The sequence below is a fragment of the Uloborus diversus genome, chromosome 1 (genome assembly GCF_026930045.1).
Source record: "Uloborus diversus isolate 005 chromosome 1, Udiv.v.3.1, whole genome shotgun sequence".
NCBI lineage: Eukaryota > Metazoa > Arthropoda > Arachnida > Araneae > Uloboridae > Uloborus > Uloborus diversus.
This window is the reverse complement of record NC_072731.1, coordinates 64,790,179-64,814,350: the sequence shown is the minus strand read 5'-3', so window position 1 is coordinate 64,814,350 and position 24,172 is coordinate 64,790,179. Positions and strand designations below refer to the sequence as shown.

The 24,172-nt window shown below is 34.9% G+C and overlaps 1 protein-coding gene across 1 annotated transcript in view; it reads right to left on the bottom strand.

The window, feature by feature from the left end:
* LOC129234623 (protein ABHD11-like) overlaps nucleotides 1–22,296 on the bottom strand; it is a 45,000-nt gene extending 22,704 nt beyond the window's left edge. The window contains exons 1-3 of the mRNA XM_054868656.1: nucleotides 22,266–22,296; nucleotides 10,037–10,122; nucleotides 6,437–6,587 (exon numbers count right to left, since the gene is read on the bottom strand). Coding sequence (XP_054724631.1) covers nucleotides 6,437–6,587; nucleotides 10,037–10,116 — 231 coding nt within the window. The 5' untranslated portion in view covers nucleotides 10,117–10,122; nucleotides 22,266–22,296. The remainder of the gene's footprint in view (nucleotides 1–6,436; nucleotides 6,588–10,036; nucleotides 10,123–22,265) is intronic.
* Between the last annotated feature and the right edge of the window lie 1,876 nt (nucleotides 22,297–24,172).

Genomic DNA, 24,172 nt, shown 5'->3' with positions numbered 1-24,172 from the left:
TGTGCGAAAATGTATAAGATAGTAATATCAAAGACCATATAGCTTCGCATAAGACTGGACACTCCGGTAGAAATCAATGCTTTCGCGTTTTCTCCCACTTCAATGAAAGTCGTTGAGCACATAAAAAAAACTTCACAGGCGTGTTGGCGATTGAAATTTGGAGGAAAAAATGTTTTATACTGTGTGCAGCGATTAATCGCCAAGTTCAGCCACTGTGCGTCGTGCGCCGTGTGCCGTGTTTGAATCAGTTCTTCTCCCCTCCCTCTGGCGAAGGGTGGTAATTATATGGGCATTTAAGCCTCAGAGAGGGTCATTAAGAAAAAATGAAAGCAAATAAATAAGCAAAAGGAACACAGAAGTGTGTTGTATCAATAACAGACTGTTTACGAAGATGCAAAGATCTTTCTCATTTCTTTTTTTGCTGTTTTATTTACTTTTATTTTCCTTTTTTACTGCCTATTTATTTCTATTTAATTCATTGACTTTGTATTTATTTACTTTGTGAAGCGAATGCAGAGATGTATTTTCATTTTTGTCACAATTTTTTAACTTATAAATTTTATAATTTCTCTATTCACATTATAATTTTTATTTTTTTCATGTCAACAAATCTTGTATTACATTACAATTAAGTTCAAGATGTCAAACTATCAGAAAGAAAAAGATGAAAATATAATGTATTTAAGTTAAGGAAAAAGTGTTTGAACACAACGTGGGCTTATAATCTGCGGACGGTTAGAAAAGGGTTATGATCCCCATGACTCTCTCCTCGTATCCCCCTGTTTAATACCGAATATTGATCGCGTCAGGGCCGGATTTAGAAGAGGGAAGGCGGGGCAACTGCCCCGGGGCCTCCACAGCAAAGGGGCCCCCACAATAAATTTTTTACAAAATATCCTCTTTTTTTTTGGTATTTCTACAAAGAATGATTGCACAAGATAATATTATTATGGATATATCAGAAAGGGGGGGGGGGGCTCCACTCCTTCGTTGTCCCGGGGCCTCCACACTTCCAAATCCGGCCCTGGATCGCGTGAATAACAAATAATTTAAAAATAGAATGGCTAAGTATTTTGTATTCAGTTCAGATAAAATTATCGACGAAACTAAAGTATTATTAATGCATATTTTTTAATTTTTCGCTAATATTTTAGGTATTTTTGATGCATATTTGTTAGAATATGTTAATGATTTTTTTAATGCATATAACACGACCTACTTCGTAAGATTCTTGTGCTTACTATTAAGAAATCGTGTTCTATTGCGTGCTTTATCTTTCTAACAGGTTTCTAAGTACAACTGGAAAAAACAATGTTTTAAATAATAATTATTTCTGAAATCCGCAGTTACATATGGTTCTTTATTTTCCTTCTATTTATGTTTAATTTCTTACATTCAGTCGAATCGGATCTTTAATCGACAACCAATTGATTTTTTTTCTTATTCCTCCTTTCATGGCATAGAATTCAAGGATACCTTCATTATAAAGTTTAGTAACCTAATTTCGTTCTTTCATGTTATGTCCTATGACTTGGCGAAGGTTTTTCAAAAAATAAATAAAAAGTGAAACAAAATACTAATAATAATCATTAAAATTATCAAACTGCTGTTGTTATAAATCTCATTAAATTAGGATACATAAAGCAATAGAAATAGATTTTTTTCTCATTCTCCATCCATCCCAGCGCCCAAGCGTTGGTATCTGAGCCGTAGAAATGTTGCATTCTACTGTAACAGTAAACGTAGATATAATTCCTCCCTTTATTTAGCCTATCTTTCATGAGTTATTTTTATTTGCAACTGTACAGTTAAGAAACTTTGTTCATCGGCTCTTTGGGACAAATGCAACACTTATACTGCTGAAAAGTATGAAACGAATCTCACAGGAATGCGTTTTTAACGAACTAATCTTGTTACAACAGGTATTTCAGCATTTTAATATTTGAATTAATTTCGAAGAAAAAAATTTCATTTTCAGGATAAAATGATAAAAAACAAAATAATAAATAAATAAAGCATATGTTATAGGAATAAATGATTCAAAAAGAACGTGAGCGAGTACTTAAATGTTTCAATTTTTTATATTATACAAAGATAAATTATTTAAAACGGTGACTACTGCTTATTCAAGGGGACTATAAATTCTATATTTACCGGATTATCAGTATTCAAATGTGTTATTCCGAACTTTATGTATTTCGCTCACTCCTAAAAGAATTTGACCATCAACCCCCCCCCCTCTAGAAATCCGGAACGTTTTGTAGCGTAAAACAGAAGAAAGTTTTTCTTTTTTTTTAATTTCTCATGTCAGTAAAGGAAAAGAAACAATTTTTTTTAATTCTGAATTTTGAAACTATGAAACGAGTGAAAATTTGAAGAAACACAGAAAAAGCAATTCTAGTTCTCATTAACTACAAAGCATATTTGAAATTTAGACCCTTAAATAGGACTTTCTGCTATCTTTCCAAATTCAATTTTGGGTCGTCCAGGGTCAAGGCAGGTAGGTCCCTTATCAGTTTGGTAGACTTTCCCTCCTCCAGGAGCGTGCACAGAAATTTCGGGGCCCGTCACAAATGACTTTTTCGGGCCCCTCTCCATATTGTTTACCCGTATTTTCACCCCTAGTCATAAAAATATTGGGCCCTCTTCAGGCTCGGACCAACAGGTGTTCCTTCTCCCCCCTGTGAACGCCCCTGCCTCCCCCCCCCAAACTCTTATAAAACTTACACTGCACCGATTTCGAGCCGGGGACTCTCCAAGGACCGGGCCCCAAGTTTCTGATTAGGCTATTATCTGGTTACCAAGATGTGCCAAATTCAGCTCCTTGATACATTCTGAGTAAAAAATGTAAAAAACATGATTCTCGCGTTTTTGCAGCACATTTTTCCAAGATGATTTTTTGTGACTGATGTGTTGCTATTTTTTTAATATCGGATTCAGTAGTTTGGAAGTTCCTCTGCTATTCCACCACATGGGATTTCAATTCGACACAGGCTCTTAACTTGACAATGTTCTTATGAGATGAGAACACCTAAGAAGTTTTTTTGTGAAGGAAGTAAATTAGTGCGGTTGACGATAAGAGTTTATAGATTCTTTTGTGTGAAGCCCAGGGTAGGAAAAACTCTTCTGCCCCTGCTTCTGCGCTGTCTTCGGCTGCGAAGGAGAAAGGACAATAATAGGAGATAACAAAGAAAAATTGGTGACAATGAGGCAGATAAGCAAAGCTGTGGACAAACGCGGGAAGATTTCACGCAAACGGCTACTGCACTTTGAAATACTGATTTACACCCTGAAGATGAACTCAATCCTTTGAAATTTGAATGCAAGGCAGTTCGGTATGGAGTTAATGTTAGCAAGCGTAAGTATAGAATTATGAAAATAGTTTTGAAAGTCTTGTGATTAAAAAGAAAAAAAAAAAGTAGGTTTCATCCACAATTACGGGGTTGCGTGACATGAAATTTTTCAAAATGTTAACTGAAATTTTAAACTTAAAAATATGTTTTTCCAAATTAGATTTATCAACAAATTAATTAACATTTACGCAATTCATGTACATACGTGTGCGTGTGTTTTCCTTTCAAATTTCACGAAATCGTAATTCTAAGCGAAGGAAATTTTTCAAATTGAAGTCGTAAAGTGCGAAAAATGCCAAAGCAAGCCATCTTTTGTAACAAAGTATAGAAATTCGAAACACTCTTCCTGGCATTCATTTGAATTTTGAGGTCTTGAATTCAAATTACGGCCGCGATAAAAACCATTAGTAGAAACAAGAAATCCAATGAGCAGGGTCTCAAACTAACCCCCACACTCCCTTAGTTCTATTTTTACTATTTTTTCGAAAAAAATGTCTATGAAATAGTTTTAAAAAATCAAAATTTTTTTGGGAATAACGTTTTGAAATTTCCATCCCGTTCGCTGTTGCGCCCCTGGAGAGAGTTACTCCGGCCAATCCCTATTTACGCCACTGTTTACAAAGATTACTTTCACAAATTTCTCAAATGTAAACTATATTATTATACACAGGTATACCATTATTATATCAGGAAACCCATAATTTATGGAGCCGTCTCATATTTTGGCGCCCGGGATGATCCCCCCGCTTGCTCTCCTCTTCGCTGCACTATTTTGCAGAAGTTGATAAGGTTTAAAAAACTTCTCAGTCATCGACTACATTACTTAAAATTTTTTATCTCGCAAGATTTCCCTTCAATTTTCACTGTGAAGTGGGCGACAAATTCGTTAGATTGAATGAATTTACAATTATTTTTTAAATTCTCACTCCTGTTAATTTTGTACTAGGGGGCTCCACTCCCTGCTCGTTTTGTTCGCCAACCTCCGCTCGCCACTTGTGGCGCGTAACGATTGGTAATTTTAATGCTTACTCCTTGGTGTCCTCGGGACATACAGGGTTCATGATATTCTCAAGACTGGATGTTGAAAGCCCAAAGCGGAATGGCTTTCTCTGGATGTTCGATATCCAACGAGACCAGTTTCGACCTGAGACATTGCTAATCCAGAGGAGATTGGGTTAAAAGACACACAGACAAATGCGTGTTTACCTAAAAATTTATTTCTCGTTAAAAAAAAAAAAAAATGTCTACAAAACTGATTCATTTTAAATCTTAATGTAACTTTCTTGAATTTTTAGATCTCTTCTATTTCAATTTATTTTTCTTTTACTTTGTATATTAATTGGGTTAAAAAAAACGAACTATAAGTCAAATAAATACTTATGTGCAAAAAGTAAAATGAGAAATAACAACGCCAAATAGCACACTTTGCAGATTACTGCAGATACGTGTTTCGGCGTTACAAATGAATGTCCTTTTCAATGCAAAAGAAATGAGCTTATGTTTGAAAAAACATCGGAGAAATGGTTAGGTTTCTTTTGTCGGGTGTCTTTTCAACCAAAAGCTCATTTCTTTTGCATTGAGAAAGCCATCCATTATAACGCCGAAACACGAGTCTGCAGTAATCTGCAATTCAGTCTGTTTGACGTGGTTATTTAATTTTCACAAACAAATGGGGTGGTTTCCTTCAGTCAAAAGTAGTACTTGTAGTCACTGAAATCGATAGAATAAGCAAAAACTATAACTTGGACCCAGAAAATACTTTCATTTTCCCAACACTTATTTTTTAATTATTTTTTTTAAATGTCCGATTTTTCAAACAAGGCGTGGTTTTAATGGCGTCACAAATGATGCAGTTTGCCGCATCTTTCACAACGTTTCCACGTTGTGATAATCAAGAAGCGAATTAAAATTGCGCTCTATGCTTGCCATCAACCATATCGTTGCCAATACACGTGAGTAAAGATTTTTGTTTAAAATATATTTTGATATTTGATCTATTACTGCATCTTTTTTTTTTTTGGCACAGTTTGATTTGATCAAGAAGAAAAAATTTGAACTTAAAATTAAAAAATTCTTAGTAGTTCACAACATCATATTTTTTTTCTTTTTTTTTTTTTTTTGTTTGTTCGCAAAAACTTAAAGCATTAATAAGAAAAAGCGTTGGAATTAAAGGGGCGTGTAGAAAAATTATTTTGTTTAGTTTTAGTTTTTGACAGCCCACTCCAAACGTATTTGTACTTTAGACTTTCTATGGCATTATGAAGAACACATCGCCGCTTAATCAGCGTCCCGTTAAATAGATTTTCAAAAGAATGGGAAGAGGATGTAAATTGAGTTTCAAGATTCTGTAGGAAATCTGGAATCAATTAGGTTTTGTTATCAATTAGGGCCGTTCACATGACGTTTTTCTACCTCGCATTTTCTCGCTCCGGCTCTGCCAAAACCCGGATCGAAAAATTCCTCATTCACATGTGAAAAGCTGGTTTATCCCAGAGAGCGGATTTACCCAGCATCCTTTGCGCAAATCCTAAATGGAGGAAGTAAACCGTCACAGTTGGCGCAGTGCATTCTGGGTAACAACCCGGCTTTTCTCCTACCCCCAAGCAGGAGGAAAAAAATTCCAGCATTTCCCCAGCAAATAACCGGCTTGCGGTCGAAAGCAGGGTTTTTCCTGGGTCGAAAAGCGTCATGTGAACGGCGCTATTATTGTCGCGGGAACTGAAACCGGTGGTTAGTATCCCCGTCCTTTCTCCCCACTTTTTCTAAGAATTCTTAGTGTTGTAACCTTTGCGCCAATTCCAAGAATCTCCAGTTCAACTTGGCGGCTATAGCTCTGAATGTCAGTTTTTTTCAAGCACCAGTTTTCATTCTACTTACGCTTGTTTTCCTTGCCATGCGTAAAAACCGGTCGTCGAGTGTCCAATCTTCACTAGTTCTATTATCTTTGGTAATATTACGTTGAAGAGTTGGACAGAAAGAGTAACTACCTGACTTTGCGTTACAAGCTTTAATTAAGTAAAAATTACTTAAGAACTAAAAAGAACATGAAAGATCGGAATTTGTTATGTTAAGGTGGCACTCACCCTTCTTCCCGATTTGAATGCCAAGACTTCGTAGGTTCCATCCCAATCACTCTTCATCGCTCCCATGCCATGCAACAACAAAATAGGAGCTTTAGAGGTTGTATTTCCAGCCTTTTGAACGCATTCGTAGGCAAGATCCACCGGAGGTATTCTAAATGCAGAGTTATGATAAAATAGCATTTAATGGGGTATGTACACGAAATTCAAATTTGCTGATGAATCATCATTCAAGAAAGAGAATTACGATCGATTCTGACTTTCGATCGTAAAAGAAATTTTTGTCATCTGCATACTCAGTAATATCAATATAAAAACGTAACGCTCTAGATTAGCGGTCGTCAGTCGCCAAACGGGCGACCATTTCATAGAAAATGGCTACCAAAAACCTCAAATCTTAGTCGTCAAAAATGGCGACCATTTGTTTTTTCATTTGTGAAAAATCATATCGTATACCGGGCTACGATAACACGCTTATAATCCTGAGACATTCAGCGCATCAATTCACTCCATATTGGCGACGTAATGCGGAGCAAACTCCCTTGAGTTATGTGTTTGTTCACAGAATAATATTAAAAAAAATGACTACCAAAAGACAAGAACGGCTACTATTTATTTTTGACTCCGGTAGCCAATTCAGAACTCCTAGTCTAGAGCTTTAGTAATCAGCGAATCAACAAGTACAATGGTGTTTCGAAAATAACAATAGGAAACATGAATGTGTCAATTTTTTTTGTAGGTAATTGAAGAAATGCTGTACTTTGAAAAAAGAATCGCCATAGCTTCCAGGAGACCGGTTTGCAAAACATATGAAGAGGTGCTACAGCTGTACCAGCGAAAACATGAAAAACAGCTCTCAGCAAGGGTCAATAGCAGGCTACATGTGAACAAATTCATATGAACTGGTAGTGTGGCGAAGGAAAACTATCCTGGACCCCCCACTTTTTTAAATTTGTTAATATCTGCTTCAGCACCATAAAATTCACTGCTTTAATGTTAAAGAAAATAATTTAGAGTGCGTACCAAACTCTTTTCAAAATATTAATATATGTTTCAGTACCACAAGATTCACTACTGATGTTAAAAAAGATAATTTAAAGTGTGTACCAGTGCTTGGATATACAAAACCCAGTTTGGAATTTACTAGAAACTCACCCTTTATTTTTAAGGCCGCAAATATAACGTGATTTATTCATTTATTTTATTAACGTTTATCCAAGAACATTCTATGTTCCATGAAGTAGTCATTCACTGAACATAGTTCTAAATGATGCTGAAAAAGGGTACTCGCCTTGCAGTGTTACTTTTCAGCATGTTAGCCAAAATTTACAACTTCTTCGCTGCATAACACAGCGCTGGGCTGTTCTAAAAAACCATATAACTAGCCTTACCTTAAAGCTCTGATGTGAAACCAGAGCGGAAAGTAAAATCTACGAAATAACTCCTCTGAAATATCACATAGAAGAAACGAAACGAAAACATAGATAAAATCGTTATGAGACAAGTTGTTTGGCAAACATCATGAATGATTTTACATTTCTGTTTTCAGTAGAAAAATGGTATGACATATTACTTCACGTTCATATCGTCAGAAAAATACTACGAAGTATTGATGTAGAAGTACTAAAAGCTGTTGATGTACTTGAAAGAACAAATGATTATTTTATGTATGCTGGAATTGATACTAAATTTATTGGATCTTTGGTAGATGCCAAAAAGCTGGCTATAATTTACGAAGACATGGATAACCCGAAAATTGGGTCACTACCACAAGCCAGGATAAAAAAAAAAAACAATTTGAGTATGACGCAAGAGATGAATCCATAGACGACCACAGAAGTGTAGTATGAAGTTGAATTTTACTTGAAGGTTTTAGACATCACAATTAGTGCGTTAAGTAATAGATTTCAGCAAATTAAAAGTCATACAGAAGTTTTTGGTTTTCTGTATAAGGAAATAAAATTAAAGGCATGGCGCCTGAAGCTTTAAATAAAATCTGTAAGAAGTGAAAAACTAAGAAATTGTGATGCTTTAGTTAAAAACTGTAAGTGAACTCACGGTTAATCGAAAGAAATCAGTTTTCTTGATTTACGAGATGAACTAAAAGTTCTTTCAACTATTGTAACACCTGACACTGACCGATAGAAACCTTAAAAATAATAAGGGACTATGAGTTTGCCAAATGGCATGTATTGCTCTACGAATACAGTTGAAACTTCTTGCGACAATAATCAGCGGCGAAAGGAATTTTTCGAAGCTTAAACTGATGAAGGAATATCTCAGGTCTACAACGTCTGAATAGCGTCTAAGTGAACTGGCAACAACTTCTATTGAACATCAGAGATACTTGTATCTCTGGACTATGGAGGTAAGGCACTCAGTATGCAGACCTCGACATAAATGCAGTTGAAGTCAGTTGTGACTCTGAATCGAATCGAATCTCTGGACTATAGTGATGTAATTAAAGAGGTTACAAGTGTAAAAGCAAGGAGATAGGTTTTTAGACTTACTATACGGTAGTTTGCTACTTTTGTATATTTCCATTGTAACATTTTCAGAATATGCCTAAACTATACTTCCGTGTCTGAATGTTTATGTTCGCTGTTTACATATTCTTAAACTAAGGTAAATTTTCTCTAGAGCTAAAATATTGATCTCTTATAACCAAATTGCAACGCAAACGTTGTAAAAGAGGCTGAATATCTGTGTTTGAGTAAAAAAATCCTCTTATTATATATTGAACATCTGGATAGTGATTTTTAACCGTACTAACTGTTCATCGATTTTGTGCCCTTTTTTCAGCTTTAATTGCAGCATTATGTGAGAATATGTTCGATGTTTTTCTAATATTGTATTTTTAATTACTATTTTTATTGTTATTTTATTACTATAACTATTTTATTACTATACCAATTACTTCATGACTTTTTAAAATTATTTTATTAATATATAATTATTGTACATTATTATTCAATGAGGGGAGGGAGGCACTTGTCATCATCACCTAGGGCGGTAGAACTACTTGAGCCGGTCCTGAGCATGGTGCAAATAGTGTAGGAATGCTGAATATGGCTCTTTGTTAGTAGAAGCCATGTAGTTAAAGAAAATAGTCTCATAACTCCTTTCGCTTAGATTACTGCCTTTTAAAGAAAGTAAGCCAAGTTCATATCATTTTTGTTTCAAAGTATCCCTTAAGAGGGCCTTAATACAAATAACCAGACGTCGATGAAAAGATCAAAATCTTAGGAGCTAGGGAGCAATTGTCGGCACCAGTCAAATTATTTCTCAGAGGGAGAATTCAGTGCAACATGACTTCTTGTTCTGAAAGGAATGGTAAGTCCCCAAGGTATTATTTTAGTCACCTGGGTGACTTGCTGTTGCGGTATTTGTCAGATCCAGCAAAAGATACAGAGCAAGGTGTTAGAGTAATCCTTTTTTTTCCTCTTTTGTATTAGAAGATGCACCAAAAAATTATTTTTGTTAAAAAAAATCATTAAAAAATAAATATTGTCTTTAAGAACAGGCTGTTCTCTCATTTTTTAATGTTTTTTTAAAATTTCAAATTAAAAATTTTTCATAGTCGATTACAATAATGATGCTTACTTAGGATTCTTGACTGGCACTGCTCCTGCTTGCTGAATTGCAATTAGCAAAATAGAGATGAATACTGAATGCATAATCATCGTAATCTAGAAATACAAATTAATGGAGAAGAATTTCAATTAAACAAAAATGGAACAATCTGTAACACGGACCCGTCATTTTGATTTCTTCTAAGGGGGGGGGGGAGGAGAAGAGGGGCAAAGGATCCATTTTCAGGGTAAAATTATTGAAAAATAAGATCATTTATATGCACACAATATGCATACATTTACTTCAAAGCCGGGAGGAGCAATTGCGCTCCTGTCTAGAGATGCAATATTTCCGGAAATTTTGAAGAAAAATTCTCCTTTTTTCTGGAAAAATGAGAAAAAATGAAAAAAATCGATTTTAATAAAATAAAATCGAGTTTTAAATGGAGCATGAAATTGTTCTTATCATCATTCAACCTTTAACTATGAACAAAATGCAGTTTTTGAAAGTAGTTCGGTGTATTTTTTGGACTGAAATTGGCATTTTTTCGGTTTTTTTACTTCCTTTTACAAAAAAGGAAGTATTGTATTCGCGAAAAAAAATTCATTCAAAAATCGGCCTTAATTTCCATTTTGCTCACCACCGAATGAATGTTAAGTTTATTTTTCAACCTGACAACACGTGGATATATGCCTAGGAACGTACAGATACCCGAAATATCCATTTTGACAATCCCCGAGTTAATTACGAAGAGTTTTCTCGTGACGTCCGTATGTACGTATGTATGTGAGTATGTGTGTATGTATGTCGCATAACTCAAGAACGGAATGTCCTAGAAAGTTGAAATTCGGTACTTAAACTGTTACTGGGGTCTAGTTGTGCACCTCCCCTTTTGGTTGCATTCGAGTGTTTCTAAAGGGGTCTTTTGCTCTTTTTTGGGGGGAAATCATTGTTAATTTCGATGTAAACACAAGTGGTGTTATAATTTGGCAGACACTTGGCGATATATTGCCAGTCTTTTGATCGCCAAGTTTTGTCGACAACTTGGCGACAAATTTGACGATTTTTTTTATTTTATTATTATTTTTTAAAATCTGGTTTTAATTTAGCCACTGTTGGTGATATTTAGAGAGTAAACTATTGAATCACATTAAAACTGCCAAAAATGAGAAATGACATTAAATGGGAGTAAAAGGAAGTCATGTGATGCACACATCAGCTCGTTTTTTTGTAAATTATGAAATTTTAAACAGAAATTGCTTTTCTTTTATTTTAGAGTTACATCCATCAATATATACACCCATTAAATGAAAATATGTTAAAATGTTAACTAAAACATTTCCACTGCTTAATAATATTGATATTTTAATTCTGTCCTGTGTATACAGAAGTTTTAGTGAGAAAAGCAAACAAATAATACTTTGTTGTACAGGGAAGTTAAATTATCCTACAGCTTGCACTATCAAAGTTAGTGTTTTCATTTGGGATCCTGAACATATAAAAACGTGTTAAAAAAACAAAGGCATTACAATGTAAATATTGTGAATTTCTGAATAAATTATTTTGTGCCATAAATATAAAAATTTTCAATTTTTCTCAAGTGGATAAACCACTTCAGGATTTTTTTTTCGTCCGTACCCCTCTCTACTCTCTCCACCCCTACATGACAGGCCTGCTTTAACAAAAGAAGAGAATAAATGCTCTTATACAACGAAAAGTAAACGCAAGAAAAACAACTTAATAAATGTACAAATATTGCAAAAAGTTGCCGACATGTGTTTCCGGGTTTCGAGGATCCTTTTTTTTTAAATATAGAAAAGTATGAACATTTGGAGGTAAAGCATGTAAATATTATGTTTTTGTCGATGGCTTCACATCAAAACCCTCACACTTTTCTTCATTAAAAAAACTCTTCCTTGAACCTCCGAAACATGTCTGTGCAATATTTGTGCCTTTATTAAGTGGCTTTTCTGATGGCTAATCTGCAACATGTGGCTTTTTTAATACAGTCGAACTCGCTTATAACGAAAGAATAAGGACTACGACATTTGCTCCTTATATCCGAGTGCTCGTAAAAAGCGGGTTCGTGAAAAAAATCCTTACAATTCTTACATACTTGTTTCACGTATTTTCCATTTCTCTACAGTGCCGAAGAAACTGGTTATTTCCTTTTAACTGTCTTACTGTTTCTTTCTTGCATTATTGATGTCTTTACTGTTCATTTTCCTAAGCCCAGACTTAGCGCCAATTTGCGCATGTGTCAGGTCTGCTGTGATTTTATCAAAATATGGAGGGAAACCCGGAAGTAAAAGGTACAACATAACGTGTTCAAATACAGCAAGTGCGAGCGGGAAGTGCCCGTCATCAACCTAACGCCCCTTTTTGAAGTTCAATCTGTCCTGAGTGGTAGTCTTCGCTTTCGAGACCGGACAGTACAGGAATATTCTTGGGGGCCAAAACATCGTCATTTTAATCCCTGGCTTCGAAAAAGGTTTTCTGCACATCAAAATACATTGAGTATGTTGATGGTTGTTCAACTTCAAACTCTTTACAACTTTTGCTATCGTCGTTACATCATTGGTTTTTTCATTTAAACTAGCTTGAATTTGAGATACAATATAATCGTAAACAAGTATCTCGGATGTAGCAACATTGATGTCAACAAATATGTTATTTTTCAATGTTTCTCTAATTACAAATTAAAAAAAAAAAATTCGAAATGCCGTCATCACTTGTTTTCGGATTGAAGACTCACTATTTTGCTGGAAGTCGAAATTTTATGAATCACAAAAATATTGTTAGCTTTAAGAGGGGTTTGCTCGTTAAAAGCGAGTTTTGCTCCCACAGACTTTATACCAGCCAAATATTTCTGATTTCCTCGTTAACACAGAGTTCTCGTTAAATCGGGGCTCGTTATAAGTGACTTCGACTGTAGATTTACCAATATTACGTTATAAAAAGCTTGTGCACATAAGAACACATAAGAACTCGTTTGCATACTGACGTGCGATGTATTTTAAATCACTTTTAACACGGGATAGCACTTCGCTAGAACCATCGAAGCTAAATTATTGGTGGTTTTAACACAGCACAGTTCCAAATCACTGAGCGATGAAATCAACAGACGTTTAATGTGAACACTCTCATAGATCGCTTGTTAGGTCTGCGATTGCGCTGCGTTAGAACCTTTGAGCAGGAATTTGAATGGAGGGAGCAAGTCCAATCATTAGTTTAGCAAAAGCTGACTCAAAGACCCCAAGTCACGTGACTCAACAACGACGAATGGTTGGCACCTTTTGCGTGAAACAAGCGAAAGAAACCTTATTTCTTCCAATGATTTCTTCCAACTTTAAGATCCATCACTTGGCTTTGGGTCTTGGTTTCATGCATGAAAGTCCTCACTCCCTCCATTTTATCTCTTCTGAACGATTTAATGGTTCAATGGATCATCGATCTAACGCAGCGTCACCACACGTTGGAGCTACATTGAAACACTGAAATGAAACGCTCAATTTTGACGATTCGGCAATCCTCGAGCACCATTTCGTTATTTTCGACGATTTTTTCGTCACCAAATCACATGATATTTGACGAAACCAGAAATCTCAATTTTTCACGAAATTATTTCGTCCCGATTTCGTCACATTGCAGTGCATTCTGGGAGTTTCCCTTCCAATCTTGTACTTGCTCGTTAAATTATCTTACCTCAGTTATTCTAAAGGATTCATAAAAAAAGGTTAGTATTTATTTGAAATTTGTATGTGCAGTGTGCCTTCTTTTATGTATTGTTACATTTTTGTATAGTGTTGTGTTTATAGTTGTATTTAAAACACATTAAAATTGAAAACGAACGGTTCGATTAGGTTTAGAATTCTGTGTGTTTTAACTTTGAGTCACCTCCACGTTAGGCTTAGTTAGCGTTGTTTTTATTTGTAAAAGAAAATGTTGGTTCGTTGACATTTGTTTCCAAAATCGTACTTCCTTTATTTCGTTAAAAAAAATTACAAACACGACTAATGAGTTAGTACGAATTTAAACTTACAAAAAAAAAAAAAAAAAAAAAATCTAGTTTGAATTCTGAAACTTTGAATTCAAATTATGTTTTTCGCAATCACGAGTTGCGACAAGACCCTACTCATTAGAGTTATTGTTTCTAGAAATGGCTCCCCCCCCCAAGCATGTCCCTCCTCCTGGGTGGTTATGTGTATAGTTGTGTGTGTGCAGGCTTAAGTGTGTGCATGTAGGCCTGTGTATGTGTGTAAAGGCGCTCACGCGTTGGCGAGTGTGTATGAGCATGCGTGTGAAGGACATGGACGCCACCACCCAGCAGAAGTGGATTCCGGGGGACAGTGCTCAGGAACAGAGCAGCCGTGCCGCCGCCGCGCCGGTGGGCGGTGGTGCTGCTGGTCCAAGCTGAAAAATAATCCCAACGTCAAGGACTGTCAAATGAGAACAATAAGCAATCGTGATTGCTCAAAAAACCCTCCACCGTAGCTTAACTAACACAGATGATAAATACAGCGCTTTTATAAAAGGCATATAGAACTTTGAAGCTTTTAATTTCAACATGGAATATATATCATGGTTATGTGTTTTCATTCTTCTCCATTTTACAAAAATAATTCTGTTAAACGAAGTGTATTTTTTAGTTTAATAGTTCAAATTTGTTTCATTCTGCATTTTTATTTTCTTAAACAAATACTATATACCAATCCTCCAATATGCTTACCAGCTTACCCCATGTTGTTTATATAATCTCTTTCCCTGCGGCAGATGTTTCTAGCATTGGGTATTTATATTCATTATTTGTGTAGCCTTTTTTTTACTTGCATAAAACATGAAGTAAAGTAAATATCAATTTGATAAAATCATTTTAAGATAGAGAAAATATTAATTTCCATAAAGAACTCTATCTTTGTGCTTGATATTTCAGCAGAATATTTTCAATATTTTTTCAATTTTTCCGCAAATTAAAATAAATTATTGAAGGTAGAGTTTTAATGTTTAACCTCGATGTAAAAAGAAAAGAAGAAAAGATAGTATAGCATGTTTGAAAATTGTAATAACAATAATAAGCATTTTTTTTTTTTTTTTTTTGTTTATTTTCCCACTTCATGCACTGAATTTAAGTTTTTCTATGTCAATTTGTGTTACGGTATGATTTGTCATAATTATGAATTTTTCCATTATACATAGTTTCTACAGCTAAAATAAATGCAGGATTAATTTTATTGCCATATTTGCCGCCTCAAGATATTGTGAACAAAAAGTAAGAAATCCCGGTCTACATTAAATCAGACTAAGAAGCATTTTATAGATGAACTTCCAATAAATCCAAATCTTTTAGTTGGAGTTGTGATTTTGCTCGATATAAAGTAAAATGTCTGAAAATTTAACCGAACTTCAATTAAAAAATTGAAAAGATAATGAAAATATATGAAAAATTAAAAGGATAATGAAAATATATGAGCTTTATATATGTAACAAGCTTTGCTCACCTCACTAGTCCCTATTTTCATTATATACCTTTGAAAAAAAATCCATTGATATCAGTCAATTAGTTCTCAAGACACAAACAAACAAGAAAATGTACTTTGTTATTGGGTTTCCCCTATCTTTGGCAACTCTTCTCCCTTGGCGTTTTTTTATTTACTGCGTGAAAATTGCATATTCTAAAAATCAAATAAGCTTAGTTAAAAGGTGATACTCCCTTCGTCTCCGTCCCAAACTAGTATAACTACGTTTGAATATTTTTGTACTAGTGATTGATTCTGATGATTTTATGATTTTGTTCGAATATTTGTTAAAGATTTCAAGGTACTATACTATCAATTAACAACTTTACTTGGCAAGCATTCCCTCTTAAGATCATTACCAGCTGAGTTTAAAAAATCCGAAGTACACACTCCCTTAAGCTACGCTCCATTTTGTGAGTACTCTACCCCCAGTATAGCAGTAAAATAATTTTTTTTTTTCCTACTAAAGCCCTATCCATCAGCTAGAAGATAGCTTTATGTAATTACTAGTTAACTTATGAAATGGAGCGTGGCTTCGAGTGTTGGAGTCCTGGGTTTTTGACTCTAATTTGATAGTGGTTTAAGGAGGTAAAGCTCGGTAAGTAAATGTTGTTTATTGATAACATAGCATAATAAAATCTCTGAAAAAAGTGCAAATAAAATCATAATTACCAGTTTCAGTACTACTTAATTCATAAATACTTTATTGGAACTAATTTGGGTAGGGGCGGGGGAGTACTTCAGAAAACATTCGTGAAGAAAACGGAACACGAAAATCGGGGAAAAAACGGTGTATTTTGGCTATTGGTTAAAATAAGAAATAAATTAAAAAAAAAAATCACACATCAACAATTTTCGCACCCTTGATTTTTTTATAGCTCAAAAAAATGAAAATTCACGACTTGATGTGCAAAAGAATTAACTCGTTTAATGACTAAATAAATGCAGATTCTCGATAAATTGAAGAAACTCTAGTTCTTGAATATTATTCAGAAATTAATTTCAGAAACTAACTGAGAGTCTAGCTGCCTAAATAAAAATTTTGTTCATTCGCTGTAAAAATAACTCATTCTTGCAATCTGCTTGAAAAAAAGCTGTCAGCATCGAAATAATCATATATTTTGAAAAATATGAAGATTAAATCAGATGCTTCCCCTCAGATTTTGAAAGAAATCGTGAAAATATGTTTTATTTCAGAAATAAACTGCTGAATTTAATCGTAAAACTTTCCTTGAAATAGAAAAAAGATCCATGTGCATGAGGGCATACTCCCATGGACTTAAACCTTTACTTATTATGTACATATTATCTTTTTAAAACTTTTTTAGGATGGATCCAACATCACAGAGATAAACAGAACAAGGACAGACGAAGACATTTTCATAATTATAACAATGTTCTAAATGTTCGTATATTATACATTGATTTCATGTTACACATGTTTGGAAATAAAAACTTAGGGGTAAAAAGCAAAGGTATATTTTATAATTATTTAACAAACATTACACTAAATTAATTTTACCAAAAGATTTATTTCACATCTGTATTTTTTAGAGATTTATACTTTCAAATACCTTTTGCAATTTGGCAGAGAATTGTTTTCAAAGTATGAAATGCATGCAATAATAAAGTTCCTGTATTAAACATAAATTTGGCCAAATAAACATTTTACATACAAGCAAAATTAATAAAACAAACAATTGATTGGAAAAAGAAAATTGTAAGCTTTTTCTTAAGATTATCTAATTTTATTTTCTGTATCTAATTTTAGAACAAATATATACTAATTTAAAGTTGTCCATTTTATTGTACTTTTTCTTTGAAATCTGTGGTATAAGTTGGATAAAAATCTTTTTTTTTTGGAATTTTTTCATGTGATGCAATGAAGAAAAAAACTTCTCAGCCATTTTCTTCCGAGCATATATCGAGCTAACTGTGCATAAAAGTGGCACATGATTTATTTTTCCAGAACCCAATGTCTGCTGAGGAAGTAGCACTTTTATATTCCCAGTAGGGCAGGGCAATGTAGGAATTTCTACATCGTAATGCATCGCCATCCTTACATCGCGATGTAGCGATGTAGTTCAAACAGTTTGAAATATTCTTTCCGCTTTAGGGACACCCCCCTCCCCCATTAGGGAAGTTTTCCTTACAAAAATCCAGGCTTTTGTCAGATCTTTTTCTAATTTGGCACATAGGTTCTTTAAACACATTGGGTAGTACCCCATATGAATACTACCCCATGGGAAACTATCCTATGTGGATTTCCAGCATCAAAGGACATCTGGGCCGAATCTGAAAAAGATCCGACGAAAACTGGATTTTTATAAGGAAAACTCCTATGCGGTTTGCCACACATAGCGGGACGAAAACTAAACTATGAGAATTCCCAAGCATCAAAAGACAAATGTACAAAATTTGGAACAGATCAGACAAAAACTGGATAAATAAGACCCCCCCCCCCACACACGCGTAGTTTCCCACTCCATAGCGGGACGAAAACGGGAATTTCCGAGCGTCAAAGGACATCTGTTACAATTTTGGAAAAGACATGATAAAACTGGTCTTTTATAAGAAAACCCCTCATTTGGTGGTTGTCTCCCATCGCGGGGCGAAAACTACCCTATGAGAATTCCTGAGCATCAATGAACGAACCTTTATGCCAAATTTTGGAAAGATCCGACAAAAAATGATTTTTTTTCAAGGAAAACCCCCATCGGGGTTGCCTCCCCCCCACCCATACAGTGACGAAAGCTAACTTCCGTGAATTCCTGAACATCAAAGAACCTCTATGGCAAATTTAGAAAAGATCGGTCAAAAACTTTTTTTTTATATAAAGAGAACCCCCAATGCAGGGTTGCTCCCCCCCCCCCCCATCATGGAGGGTTGAAAACTACCATGTGTAAATTCCCGAGCACCAGAGGACCTCTGTTCCAAATTTGGAAAAGATATGATAAAAACTGATTTTTTATAAGAACCTTCCCCCCCGTATGGGGGTTGCCCCCCATAGCGGAAAGAAAACCACCCTATGAGAATTCCTGAGCATCAAATAACGAAACTCTGTGCCAAATTCGGAAAGATCCAACAAAAACTGGATTTTTTTTGTAGGAAAACTACCATAGGGGTTGCCCCCTCCCCATAGAGGGCCGAAAACTACCCTGAATCCTCGTGCATCAAAGAACCTACAAAAATTGGATTTTTTTAAGGACCCCCCCCCCTATAAAGTGATGAAAACTACCTTGCGTGATTCTTGAGCATCTAAGAACCTCTGTGGCAAATTTAAAAAAGATCGGACAAAAACTTTTTTTTTAATACGGAGAACCCCCAATGCGGGGTTGTCTGTCCCCCCCCCCCCGCGCCCCCACATAGAGGGACATAAACGACCTTGTGTGAATTCCCGAGCCTCCAATAACGAACCTCTGTTCCAAATTTGGAAATATATCCGACAAAAATTAGATTTTTTGAAGGAAAACCCCCATTATGGGGGATTTAATTAGATACCATGGGGAGTTTAATCTGCAATGATTTGTTTTACCTTTTTTAAGAAGTTGTTTCTTTGAACTTTTACATAAATAAAAATTTGCTTGACATGTTTTTTGTGCCTCTTTTTTTAACAATTACTTGTCTTTTTTTTTTTTGATGGGGGGGGGGGGGGGCTGCAGGCCCATTGTTTCAATTTTTCCCCAAATATGACAAAAAGTCTGTACTCAATAAAAATTTTACAAAAAACCAACTAAAACAACGGCCAGTCATGTGTAAAAACATGAATGTTCAAAAATCAAGACGGGGGGGGGGGGGGGGTCAATTGACCCCCTGACCCCGTAAATGACGGGCCTGTGAAAGTGACTATACGCAATAAAGTGGGAAACTACGGTGGTAAGATTCTAAAGTTATGATATGATCACACGCACACATCTTATAAAATACAGTCGAACCTCATTATAACGAACTTAAACGGACCATTAAAAACGATTATTATAAAACGTGGTTCGCTTTATCCAAAAAACAATAAATAATAAGACAAGGATTGCAAAAACGTTCATTCCAGCAGTTATTTGTTTTAAACGTGTTCGAATTAACGAGGTTCGACTGTATTCTCAAAAAAAAAAAAAAAAAACTAATGTGCTCAAAGAAAAAAAAAAAGGAAATAAATTTTCTAAAAAATTTACGAAATTAACGTCCTTACACATGACGAAATTAATTTGACGAAACTAATGCTCTCAAAACTACGAAAATGATTGTTAATTTGACGAAACTAGAATGAAGAAATATTTCGTTACGTTTGACGAAATTCTCATCCTCAAATCACTAACAAAAGCAGTTTCTTCAATTTGACGAAATGTTCGCTCGGAGCATATCCCTGGAAGTGGTTTCGTCAAAAACGAAGAAAATTTCGTCAAATTTGAAAGTCCATTTCTGAGAGTGAATACAGCTAGTGTTACCGTGTGAACAGGCCTTTAATAAGCATATAAATGAATACATAACTTAATAATATTGAGCAAAACTAGCTGCATAGTTTTTCCCTCCAAGTCATGAGACAAATGTTTAAATTAATTCATCATTAATACATTAAATAAATTAATTAAGAAAAGCGAGTAAAATGTAATTTTAGTATCCAGGAAACCACACGAACACTGTAATAAAAAAAAACGAATAATTAGGTAGCAATCAAAAGAGCATAATGCGATTTTTTTGACGCAAAAATTATTTGCCGTCGCGTCGTGCCCTTTTTATCACGATATAAGGTCTTAATGTTTGCAGAAAATGCCAAAAAAGCACCAAATTCAAAGAACTTTGCGAGAACTTGAAGGTACCTTACGATTTCACTGTCTGCGTGTGACTGGACATCCATCTGCAAAGCGTGTGAAAGATGTCTTACATTACTCGCCGAAACTCGCTAAATTCGGAGAGTTTTCTTAAGTTTTCGGCAGACTTTATGACCTCATATTTTGATAACGGGGGGACGAGGGCAAATAATTTATGCGCCCAGAAGCTGTTTTACATCGCTCTTTCGATTGCTACTTATTATATTTTTTTCACTAGGGGGCTCTGCCTCCCGCTCGTTGAAGCTCACCAACTCCCGATGATTGCTTTGTAATCTTGTTTGATGCGCAAAGATTTAAATCGTCAATTAGAAAGAAACATATCAAAAACGCATTGAGAGTTCCCTTTGGAACAAAAAGCACCCCCTTCCCCGGGTTTCAAAATAACTTGCACCAACTTGCAGAGACGTAAGGGCTAAGGGGCCCCTGAGCATTGCAAAACTGCAGTTTTATACGTTTGAACAGTCGCTTTCATATTCGTGGTCTCTAGTAATATATTTTGTTTTTTAGCTCGGGACTTGAATTGAGTTGAGCCTAAGATTTTCCATTAAAATCGAAACCATTTAAAATTGGAGAATAAGAAAAAAGAAACAAATGCATCTTAAAAACGTAACTAAGGCAACGCCAAATAAGACATCAATAATTTGAAAATAGACGAGATTTTTCGAACTTGATTAAAACGGCTTGTAACTTTTTTTTCCAATGGAGATAGAAGCTTAGTTTTTTGACCAAAGGTATAGTTAGATCTGGAGTAAAAAAAAAGCCACTCCTTCCAGTGGTGCTAAAAAACAATACTGTGCGACAATTCCTTCACTTTTTACTGATAGATTTAATGAAGAAAGTATAGCCTAAATTTCAGCTAAGCCTAAAAACGAAAATAACTCCCGCCGTAATTTAGTTAGAGCGTTGAAACAAATTGCGTAGAACACGGAAAATTCCATCCTTCCTAACGATATATAATATTAACATGTGCAAGTAATTTTCACCCCTTTAAGAGGCAATTTACGCGAAATTTGAGCTTAAAAACTAAATTACAAAAAAAAAAAAAAAAAAACTAATTCGAAATTTAAAAAACAAAACCCCAGGTGCAAACCACCGAGGCTCAAAGCAATTTTGTACAAAATTTCAAGGCTGTAGGGTGCTATGGGGTCTCCTGCACGCAGGCTCGCCACAGACTTCCTTTAAGAAATTTCTTTGACCTTACTTTTTTTTAATATAAAGAAATTATTATGCTATCGGGTGGTTTCCTGGTAAGAAAGAAACACGTCAAATTTGACTGCTAAATTCGACGCCATTTATTCAACTAATGGTTACTTACAATCACTTAGGAAATGGAACATGTTGTTTTTACTGAATAAGTCTTTAAAACATTAATAACAATAAAAAATATTTTGCTTCTTTCTTTTCCAATATTTTTTAGTGATAAATTGTGCTTATGCTTTCGATTCTCAGCATATTCCTCATGAACGATTGAAAGCAGCACTTAAATGAATGTATTCTGCAGATGGAATTTAAAGCGCACAATCTGCAGGAATAATATTTTAAAATATTTGAAGAAAATGGATTTTGTATAATGGTTTCCAGACTCGCAGCAGAGACATGTTGTGACTTACGTTTTTTTCGTGTTTTATTTTTAGCCGAAACCAAATGAGCAAACTTGTACAGTAAAACTTAAGTACAATAGATAACAAAACAAAAACAAAAAAAAAAAAAAAAAAAATCAGATATTGCGTTTTACTTTCCCAAGACTCAAGTATTCCTCTCGAATGTTTCATATTATGCAATAAAAATGACAAAAGTGAAATAATTTCATTTTTAAATACTAATCATAACAGAGTAAGAATTAAGAAACTCTTTATATAGATCTTTTAATGCTTAGTAGAATAGACAACTTTTCCTTTCAGAAATTCATAAACTTACTTAAATCCAAAGTGAATCTTCAGGAAATAAAATACTATAGAATCCACTGAATCATATTTTCTTTGTTTCTGCTTCTGAAAACTGATTAGATAGTACTATCAGTTATTCTTCAATCGTAATAATATGATAGGAATCTCTTTAACCAGGGAAATCCTTATAACAATGCAATCTGTTTGAACCATTAAAACTCTTGACATGACTCTGAGAAATGACTTTTAAAACATTTTTCGCACCAACATGGGCTTCTAAAAATAGTTTTATCCCCGTGAAAAGTATGACAATAAACTTCAAAAATGGTAAAATAATAGCATTAGTTCGATGCTAATTCGTTCAGCATCGAACAAAAGAATTTGCATTGCGTTAAGTTTTCGAAAAGGCTATTTCTTTCCGAGAAAGTACTCTCAGGTTTTAAATCGAATAACAATGCTGTGTTTTATGTTACGTTCTGTACTTTATCCTGGGTATTAAGACATGTAATTCTTCTTTTTGGTAATTTCCAAACTTTACTTGGGGCAAACCTAACCTGGCAGCATTGTGAAGGCTGCGCAGATCCAAATCACAGCGTTACGACGCTGCTACGTTAGATTATGCCCTATTATAGTTTATCTTCGAGAAGCTTCCTAACCTTTAATCTTCCTTCATTGATTATCATTCTATATATCGCCAGCTGTATAGATTCATCGAGGCCACATGAATACAATCTATATTAATATTATAAAGAGAGAGAGAGCGGATTTTTATATGTTCGAGGCAATCTCCGTAGCCATTGCAACTATTTGAAAAATTCTTTCACTGTATGAAAGGTGCATTCTTATTAAGTGGCATAGACTATAAATTTTGCATATATGTATTTATACTAATTTTTTTAAACCAAAAGTGTGTCTTCGCTACCTGTTTATGTTTCGTACTCTTTTATTCTTATATACGTAAAACCAAACACCGATTGTCCAGCATCCGCAATGACAGGTCAGTTGAAGTTATCTGCGAACTGAAAGCTTTTAGGGATGAAAACAAGGGACTATTAAAAAAAGGACCCTGTCAGAATCGCGGAACCCTGTATATAAATTCGAGGCTGAAGAGGAAAAGGAATGTAGCGTTCTTTTAAACATTGCAAACCATTTAGAGTCACAGAATGATTATGCTTAAGAAATAAATTTACACGAATTATATCTGAGATTTTCTTTGCGCAAATTAGTTTTTGAATTCAAGTAGTGCAGATAGACAAAACTAGTCCATGTTTCTAAAAGTTGTAATTTCGCATGCATTTCGGGCTTTCATTTAAATTGTTTTATTAATACTAAAATCGAAATGAAAAACAATCTGCTAATGAGTTCACACAAGTACATTTAGTTTATAAAAATCTCTGCTCAAAGGGTAGTTGCGCATAACATTTTCGTGCTTTAGGAAATTTAAACATTAGAACATTTTTGTGATCCAACATATCTCCAAAGTCTTTTGACATTAAAGGTCTTGCCAACCTATCAATTAGCATGTATAGAACTCGGTATAATAGAGGAAGATGAAACTTTGGAAACTATATAACTTTATTTGATACGTGTAACTTTCGACTCCGCTCCTAAACTCAGAGAATATTGTGTAGAACTATTTTAGCTTTTAGATCCTATTGGGGCCGTGGTAGCCTGATCGGTAGGGCATTGGACTCGGGACCGGAGGGTCTCGGGCTCGATCCTCACTGGTCGAAGACCCACCGTCGTCATTAATGGTGACTGGGCGACGCTAAATATGCTCGTGGTCACAATGTCCTCCAAGTGAAACGATACCTCTGTGGGTGCTAGTACTAGGTAGCTATTAGCTCCTGGACTAGTTCTAAATTCTCATTAACTGTTCGATCCGGTGATGGTGCTGCCATCTATCGGTATATAAAATAATGGAGGCAAGGCACTTAG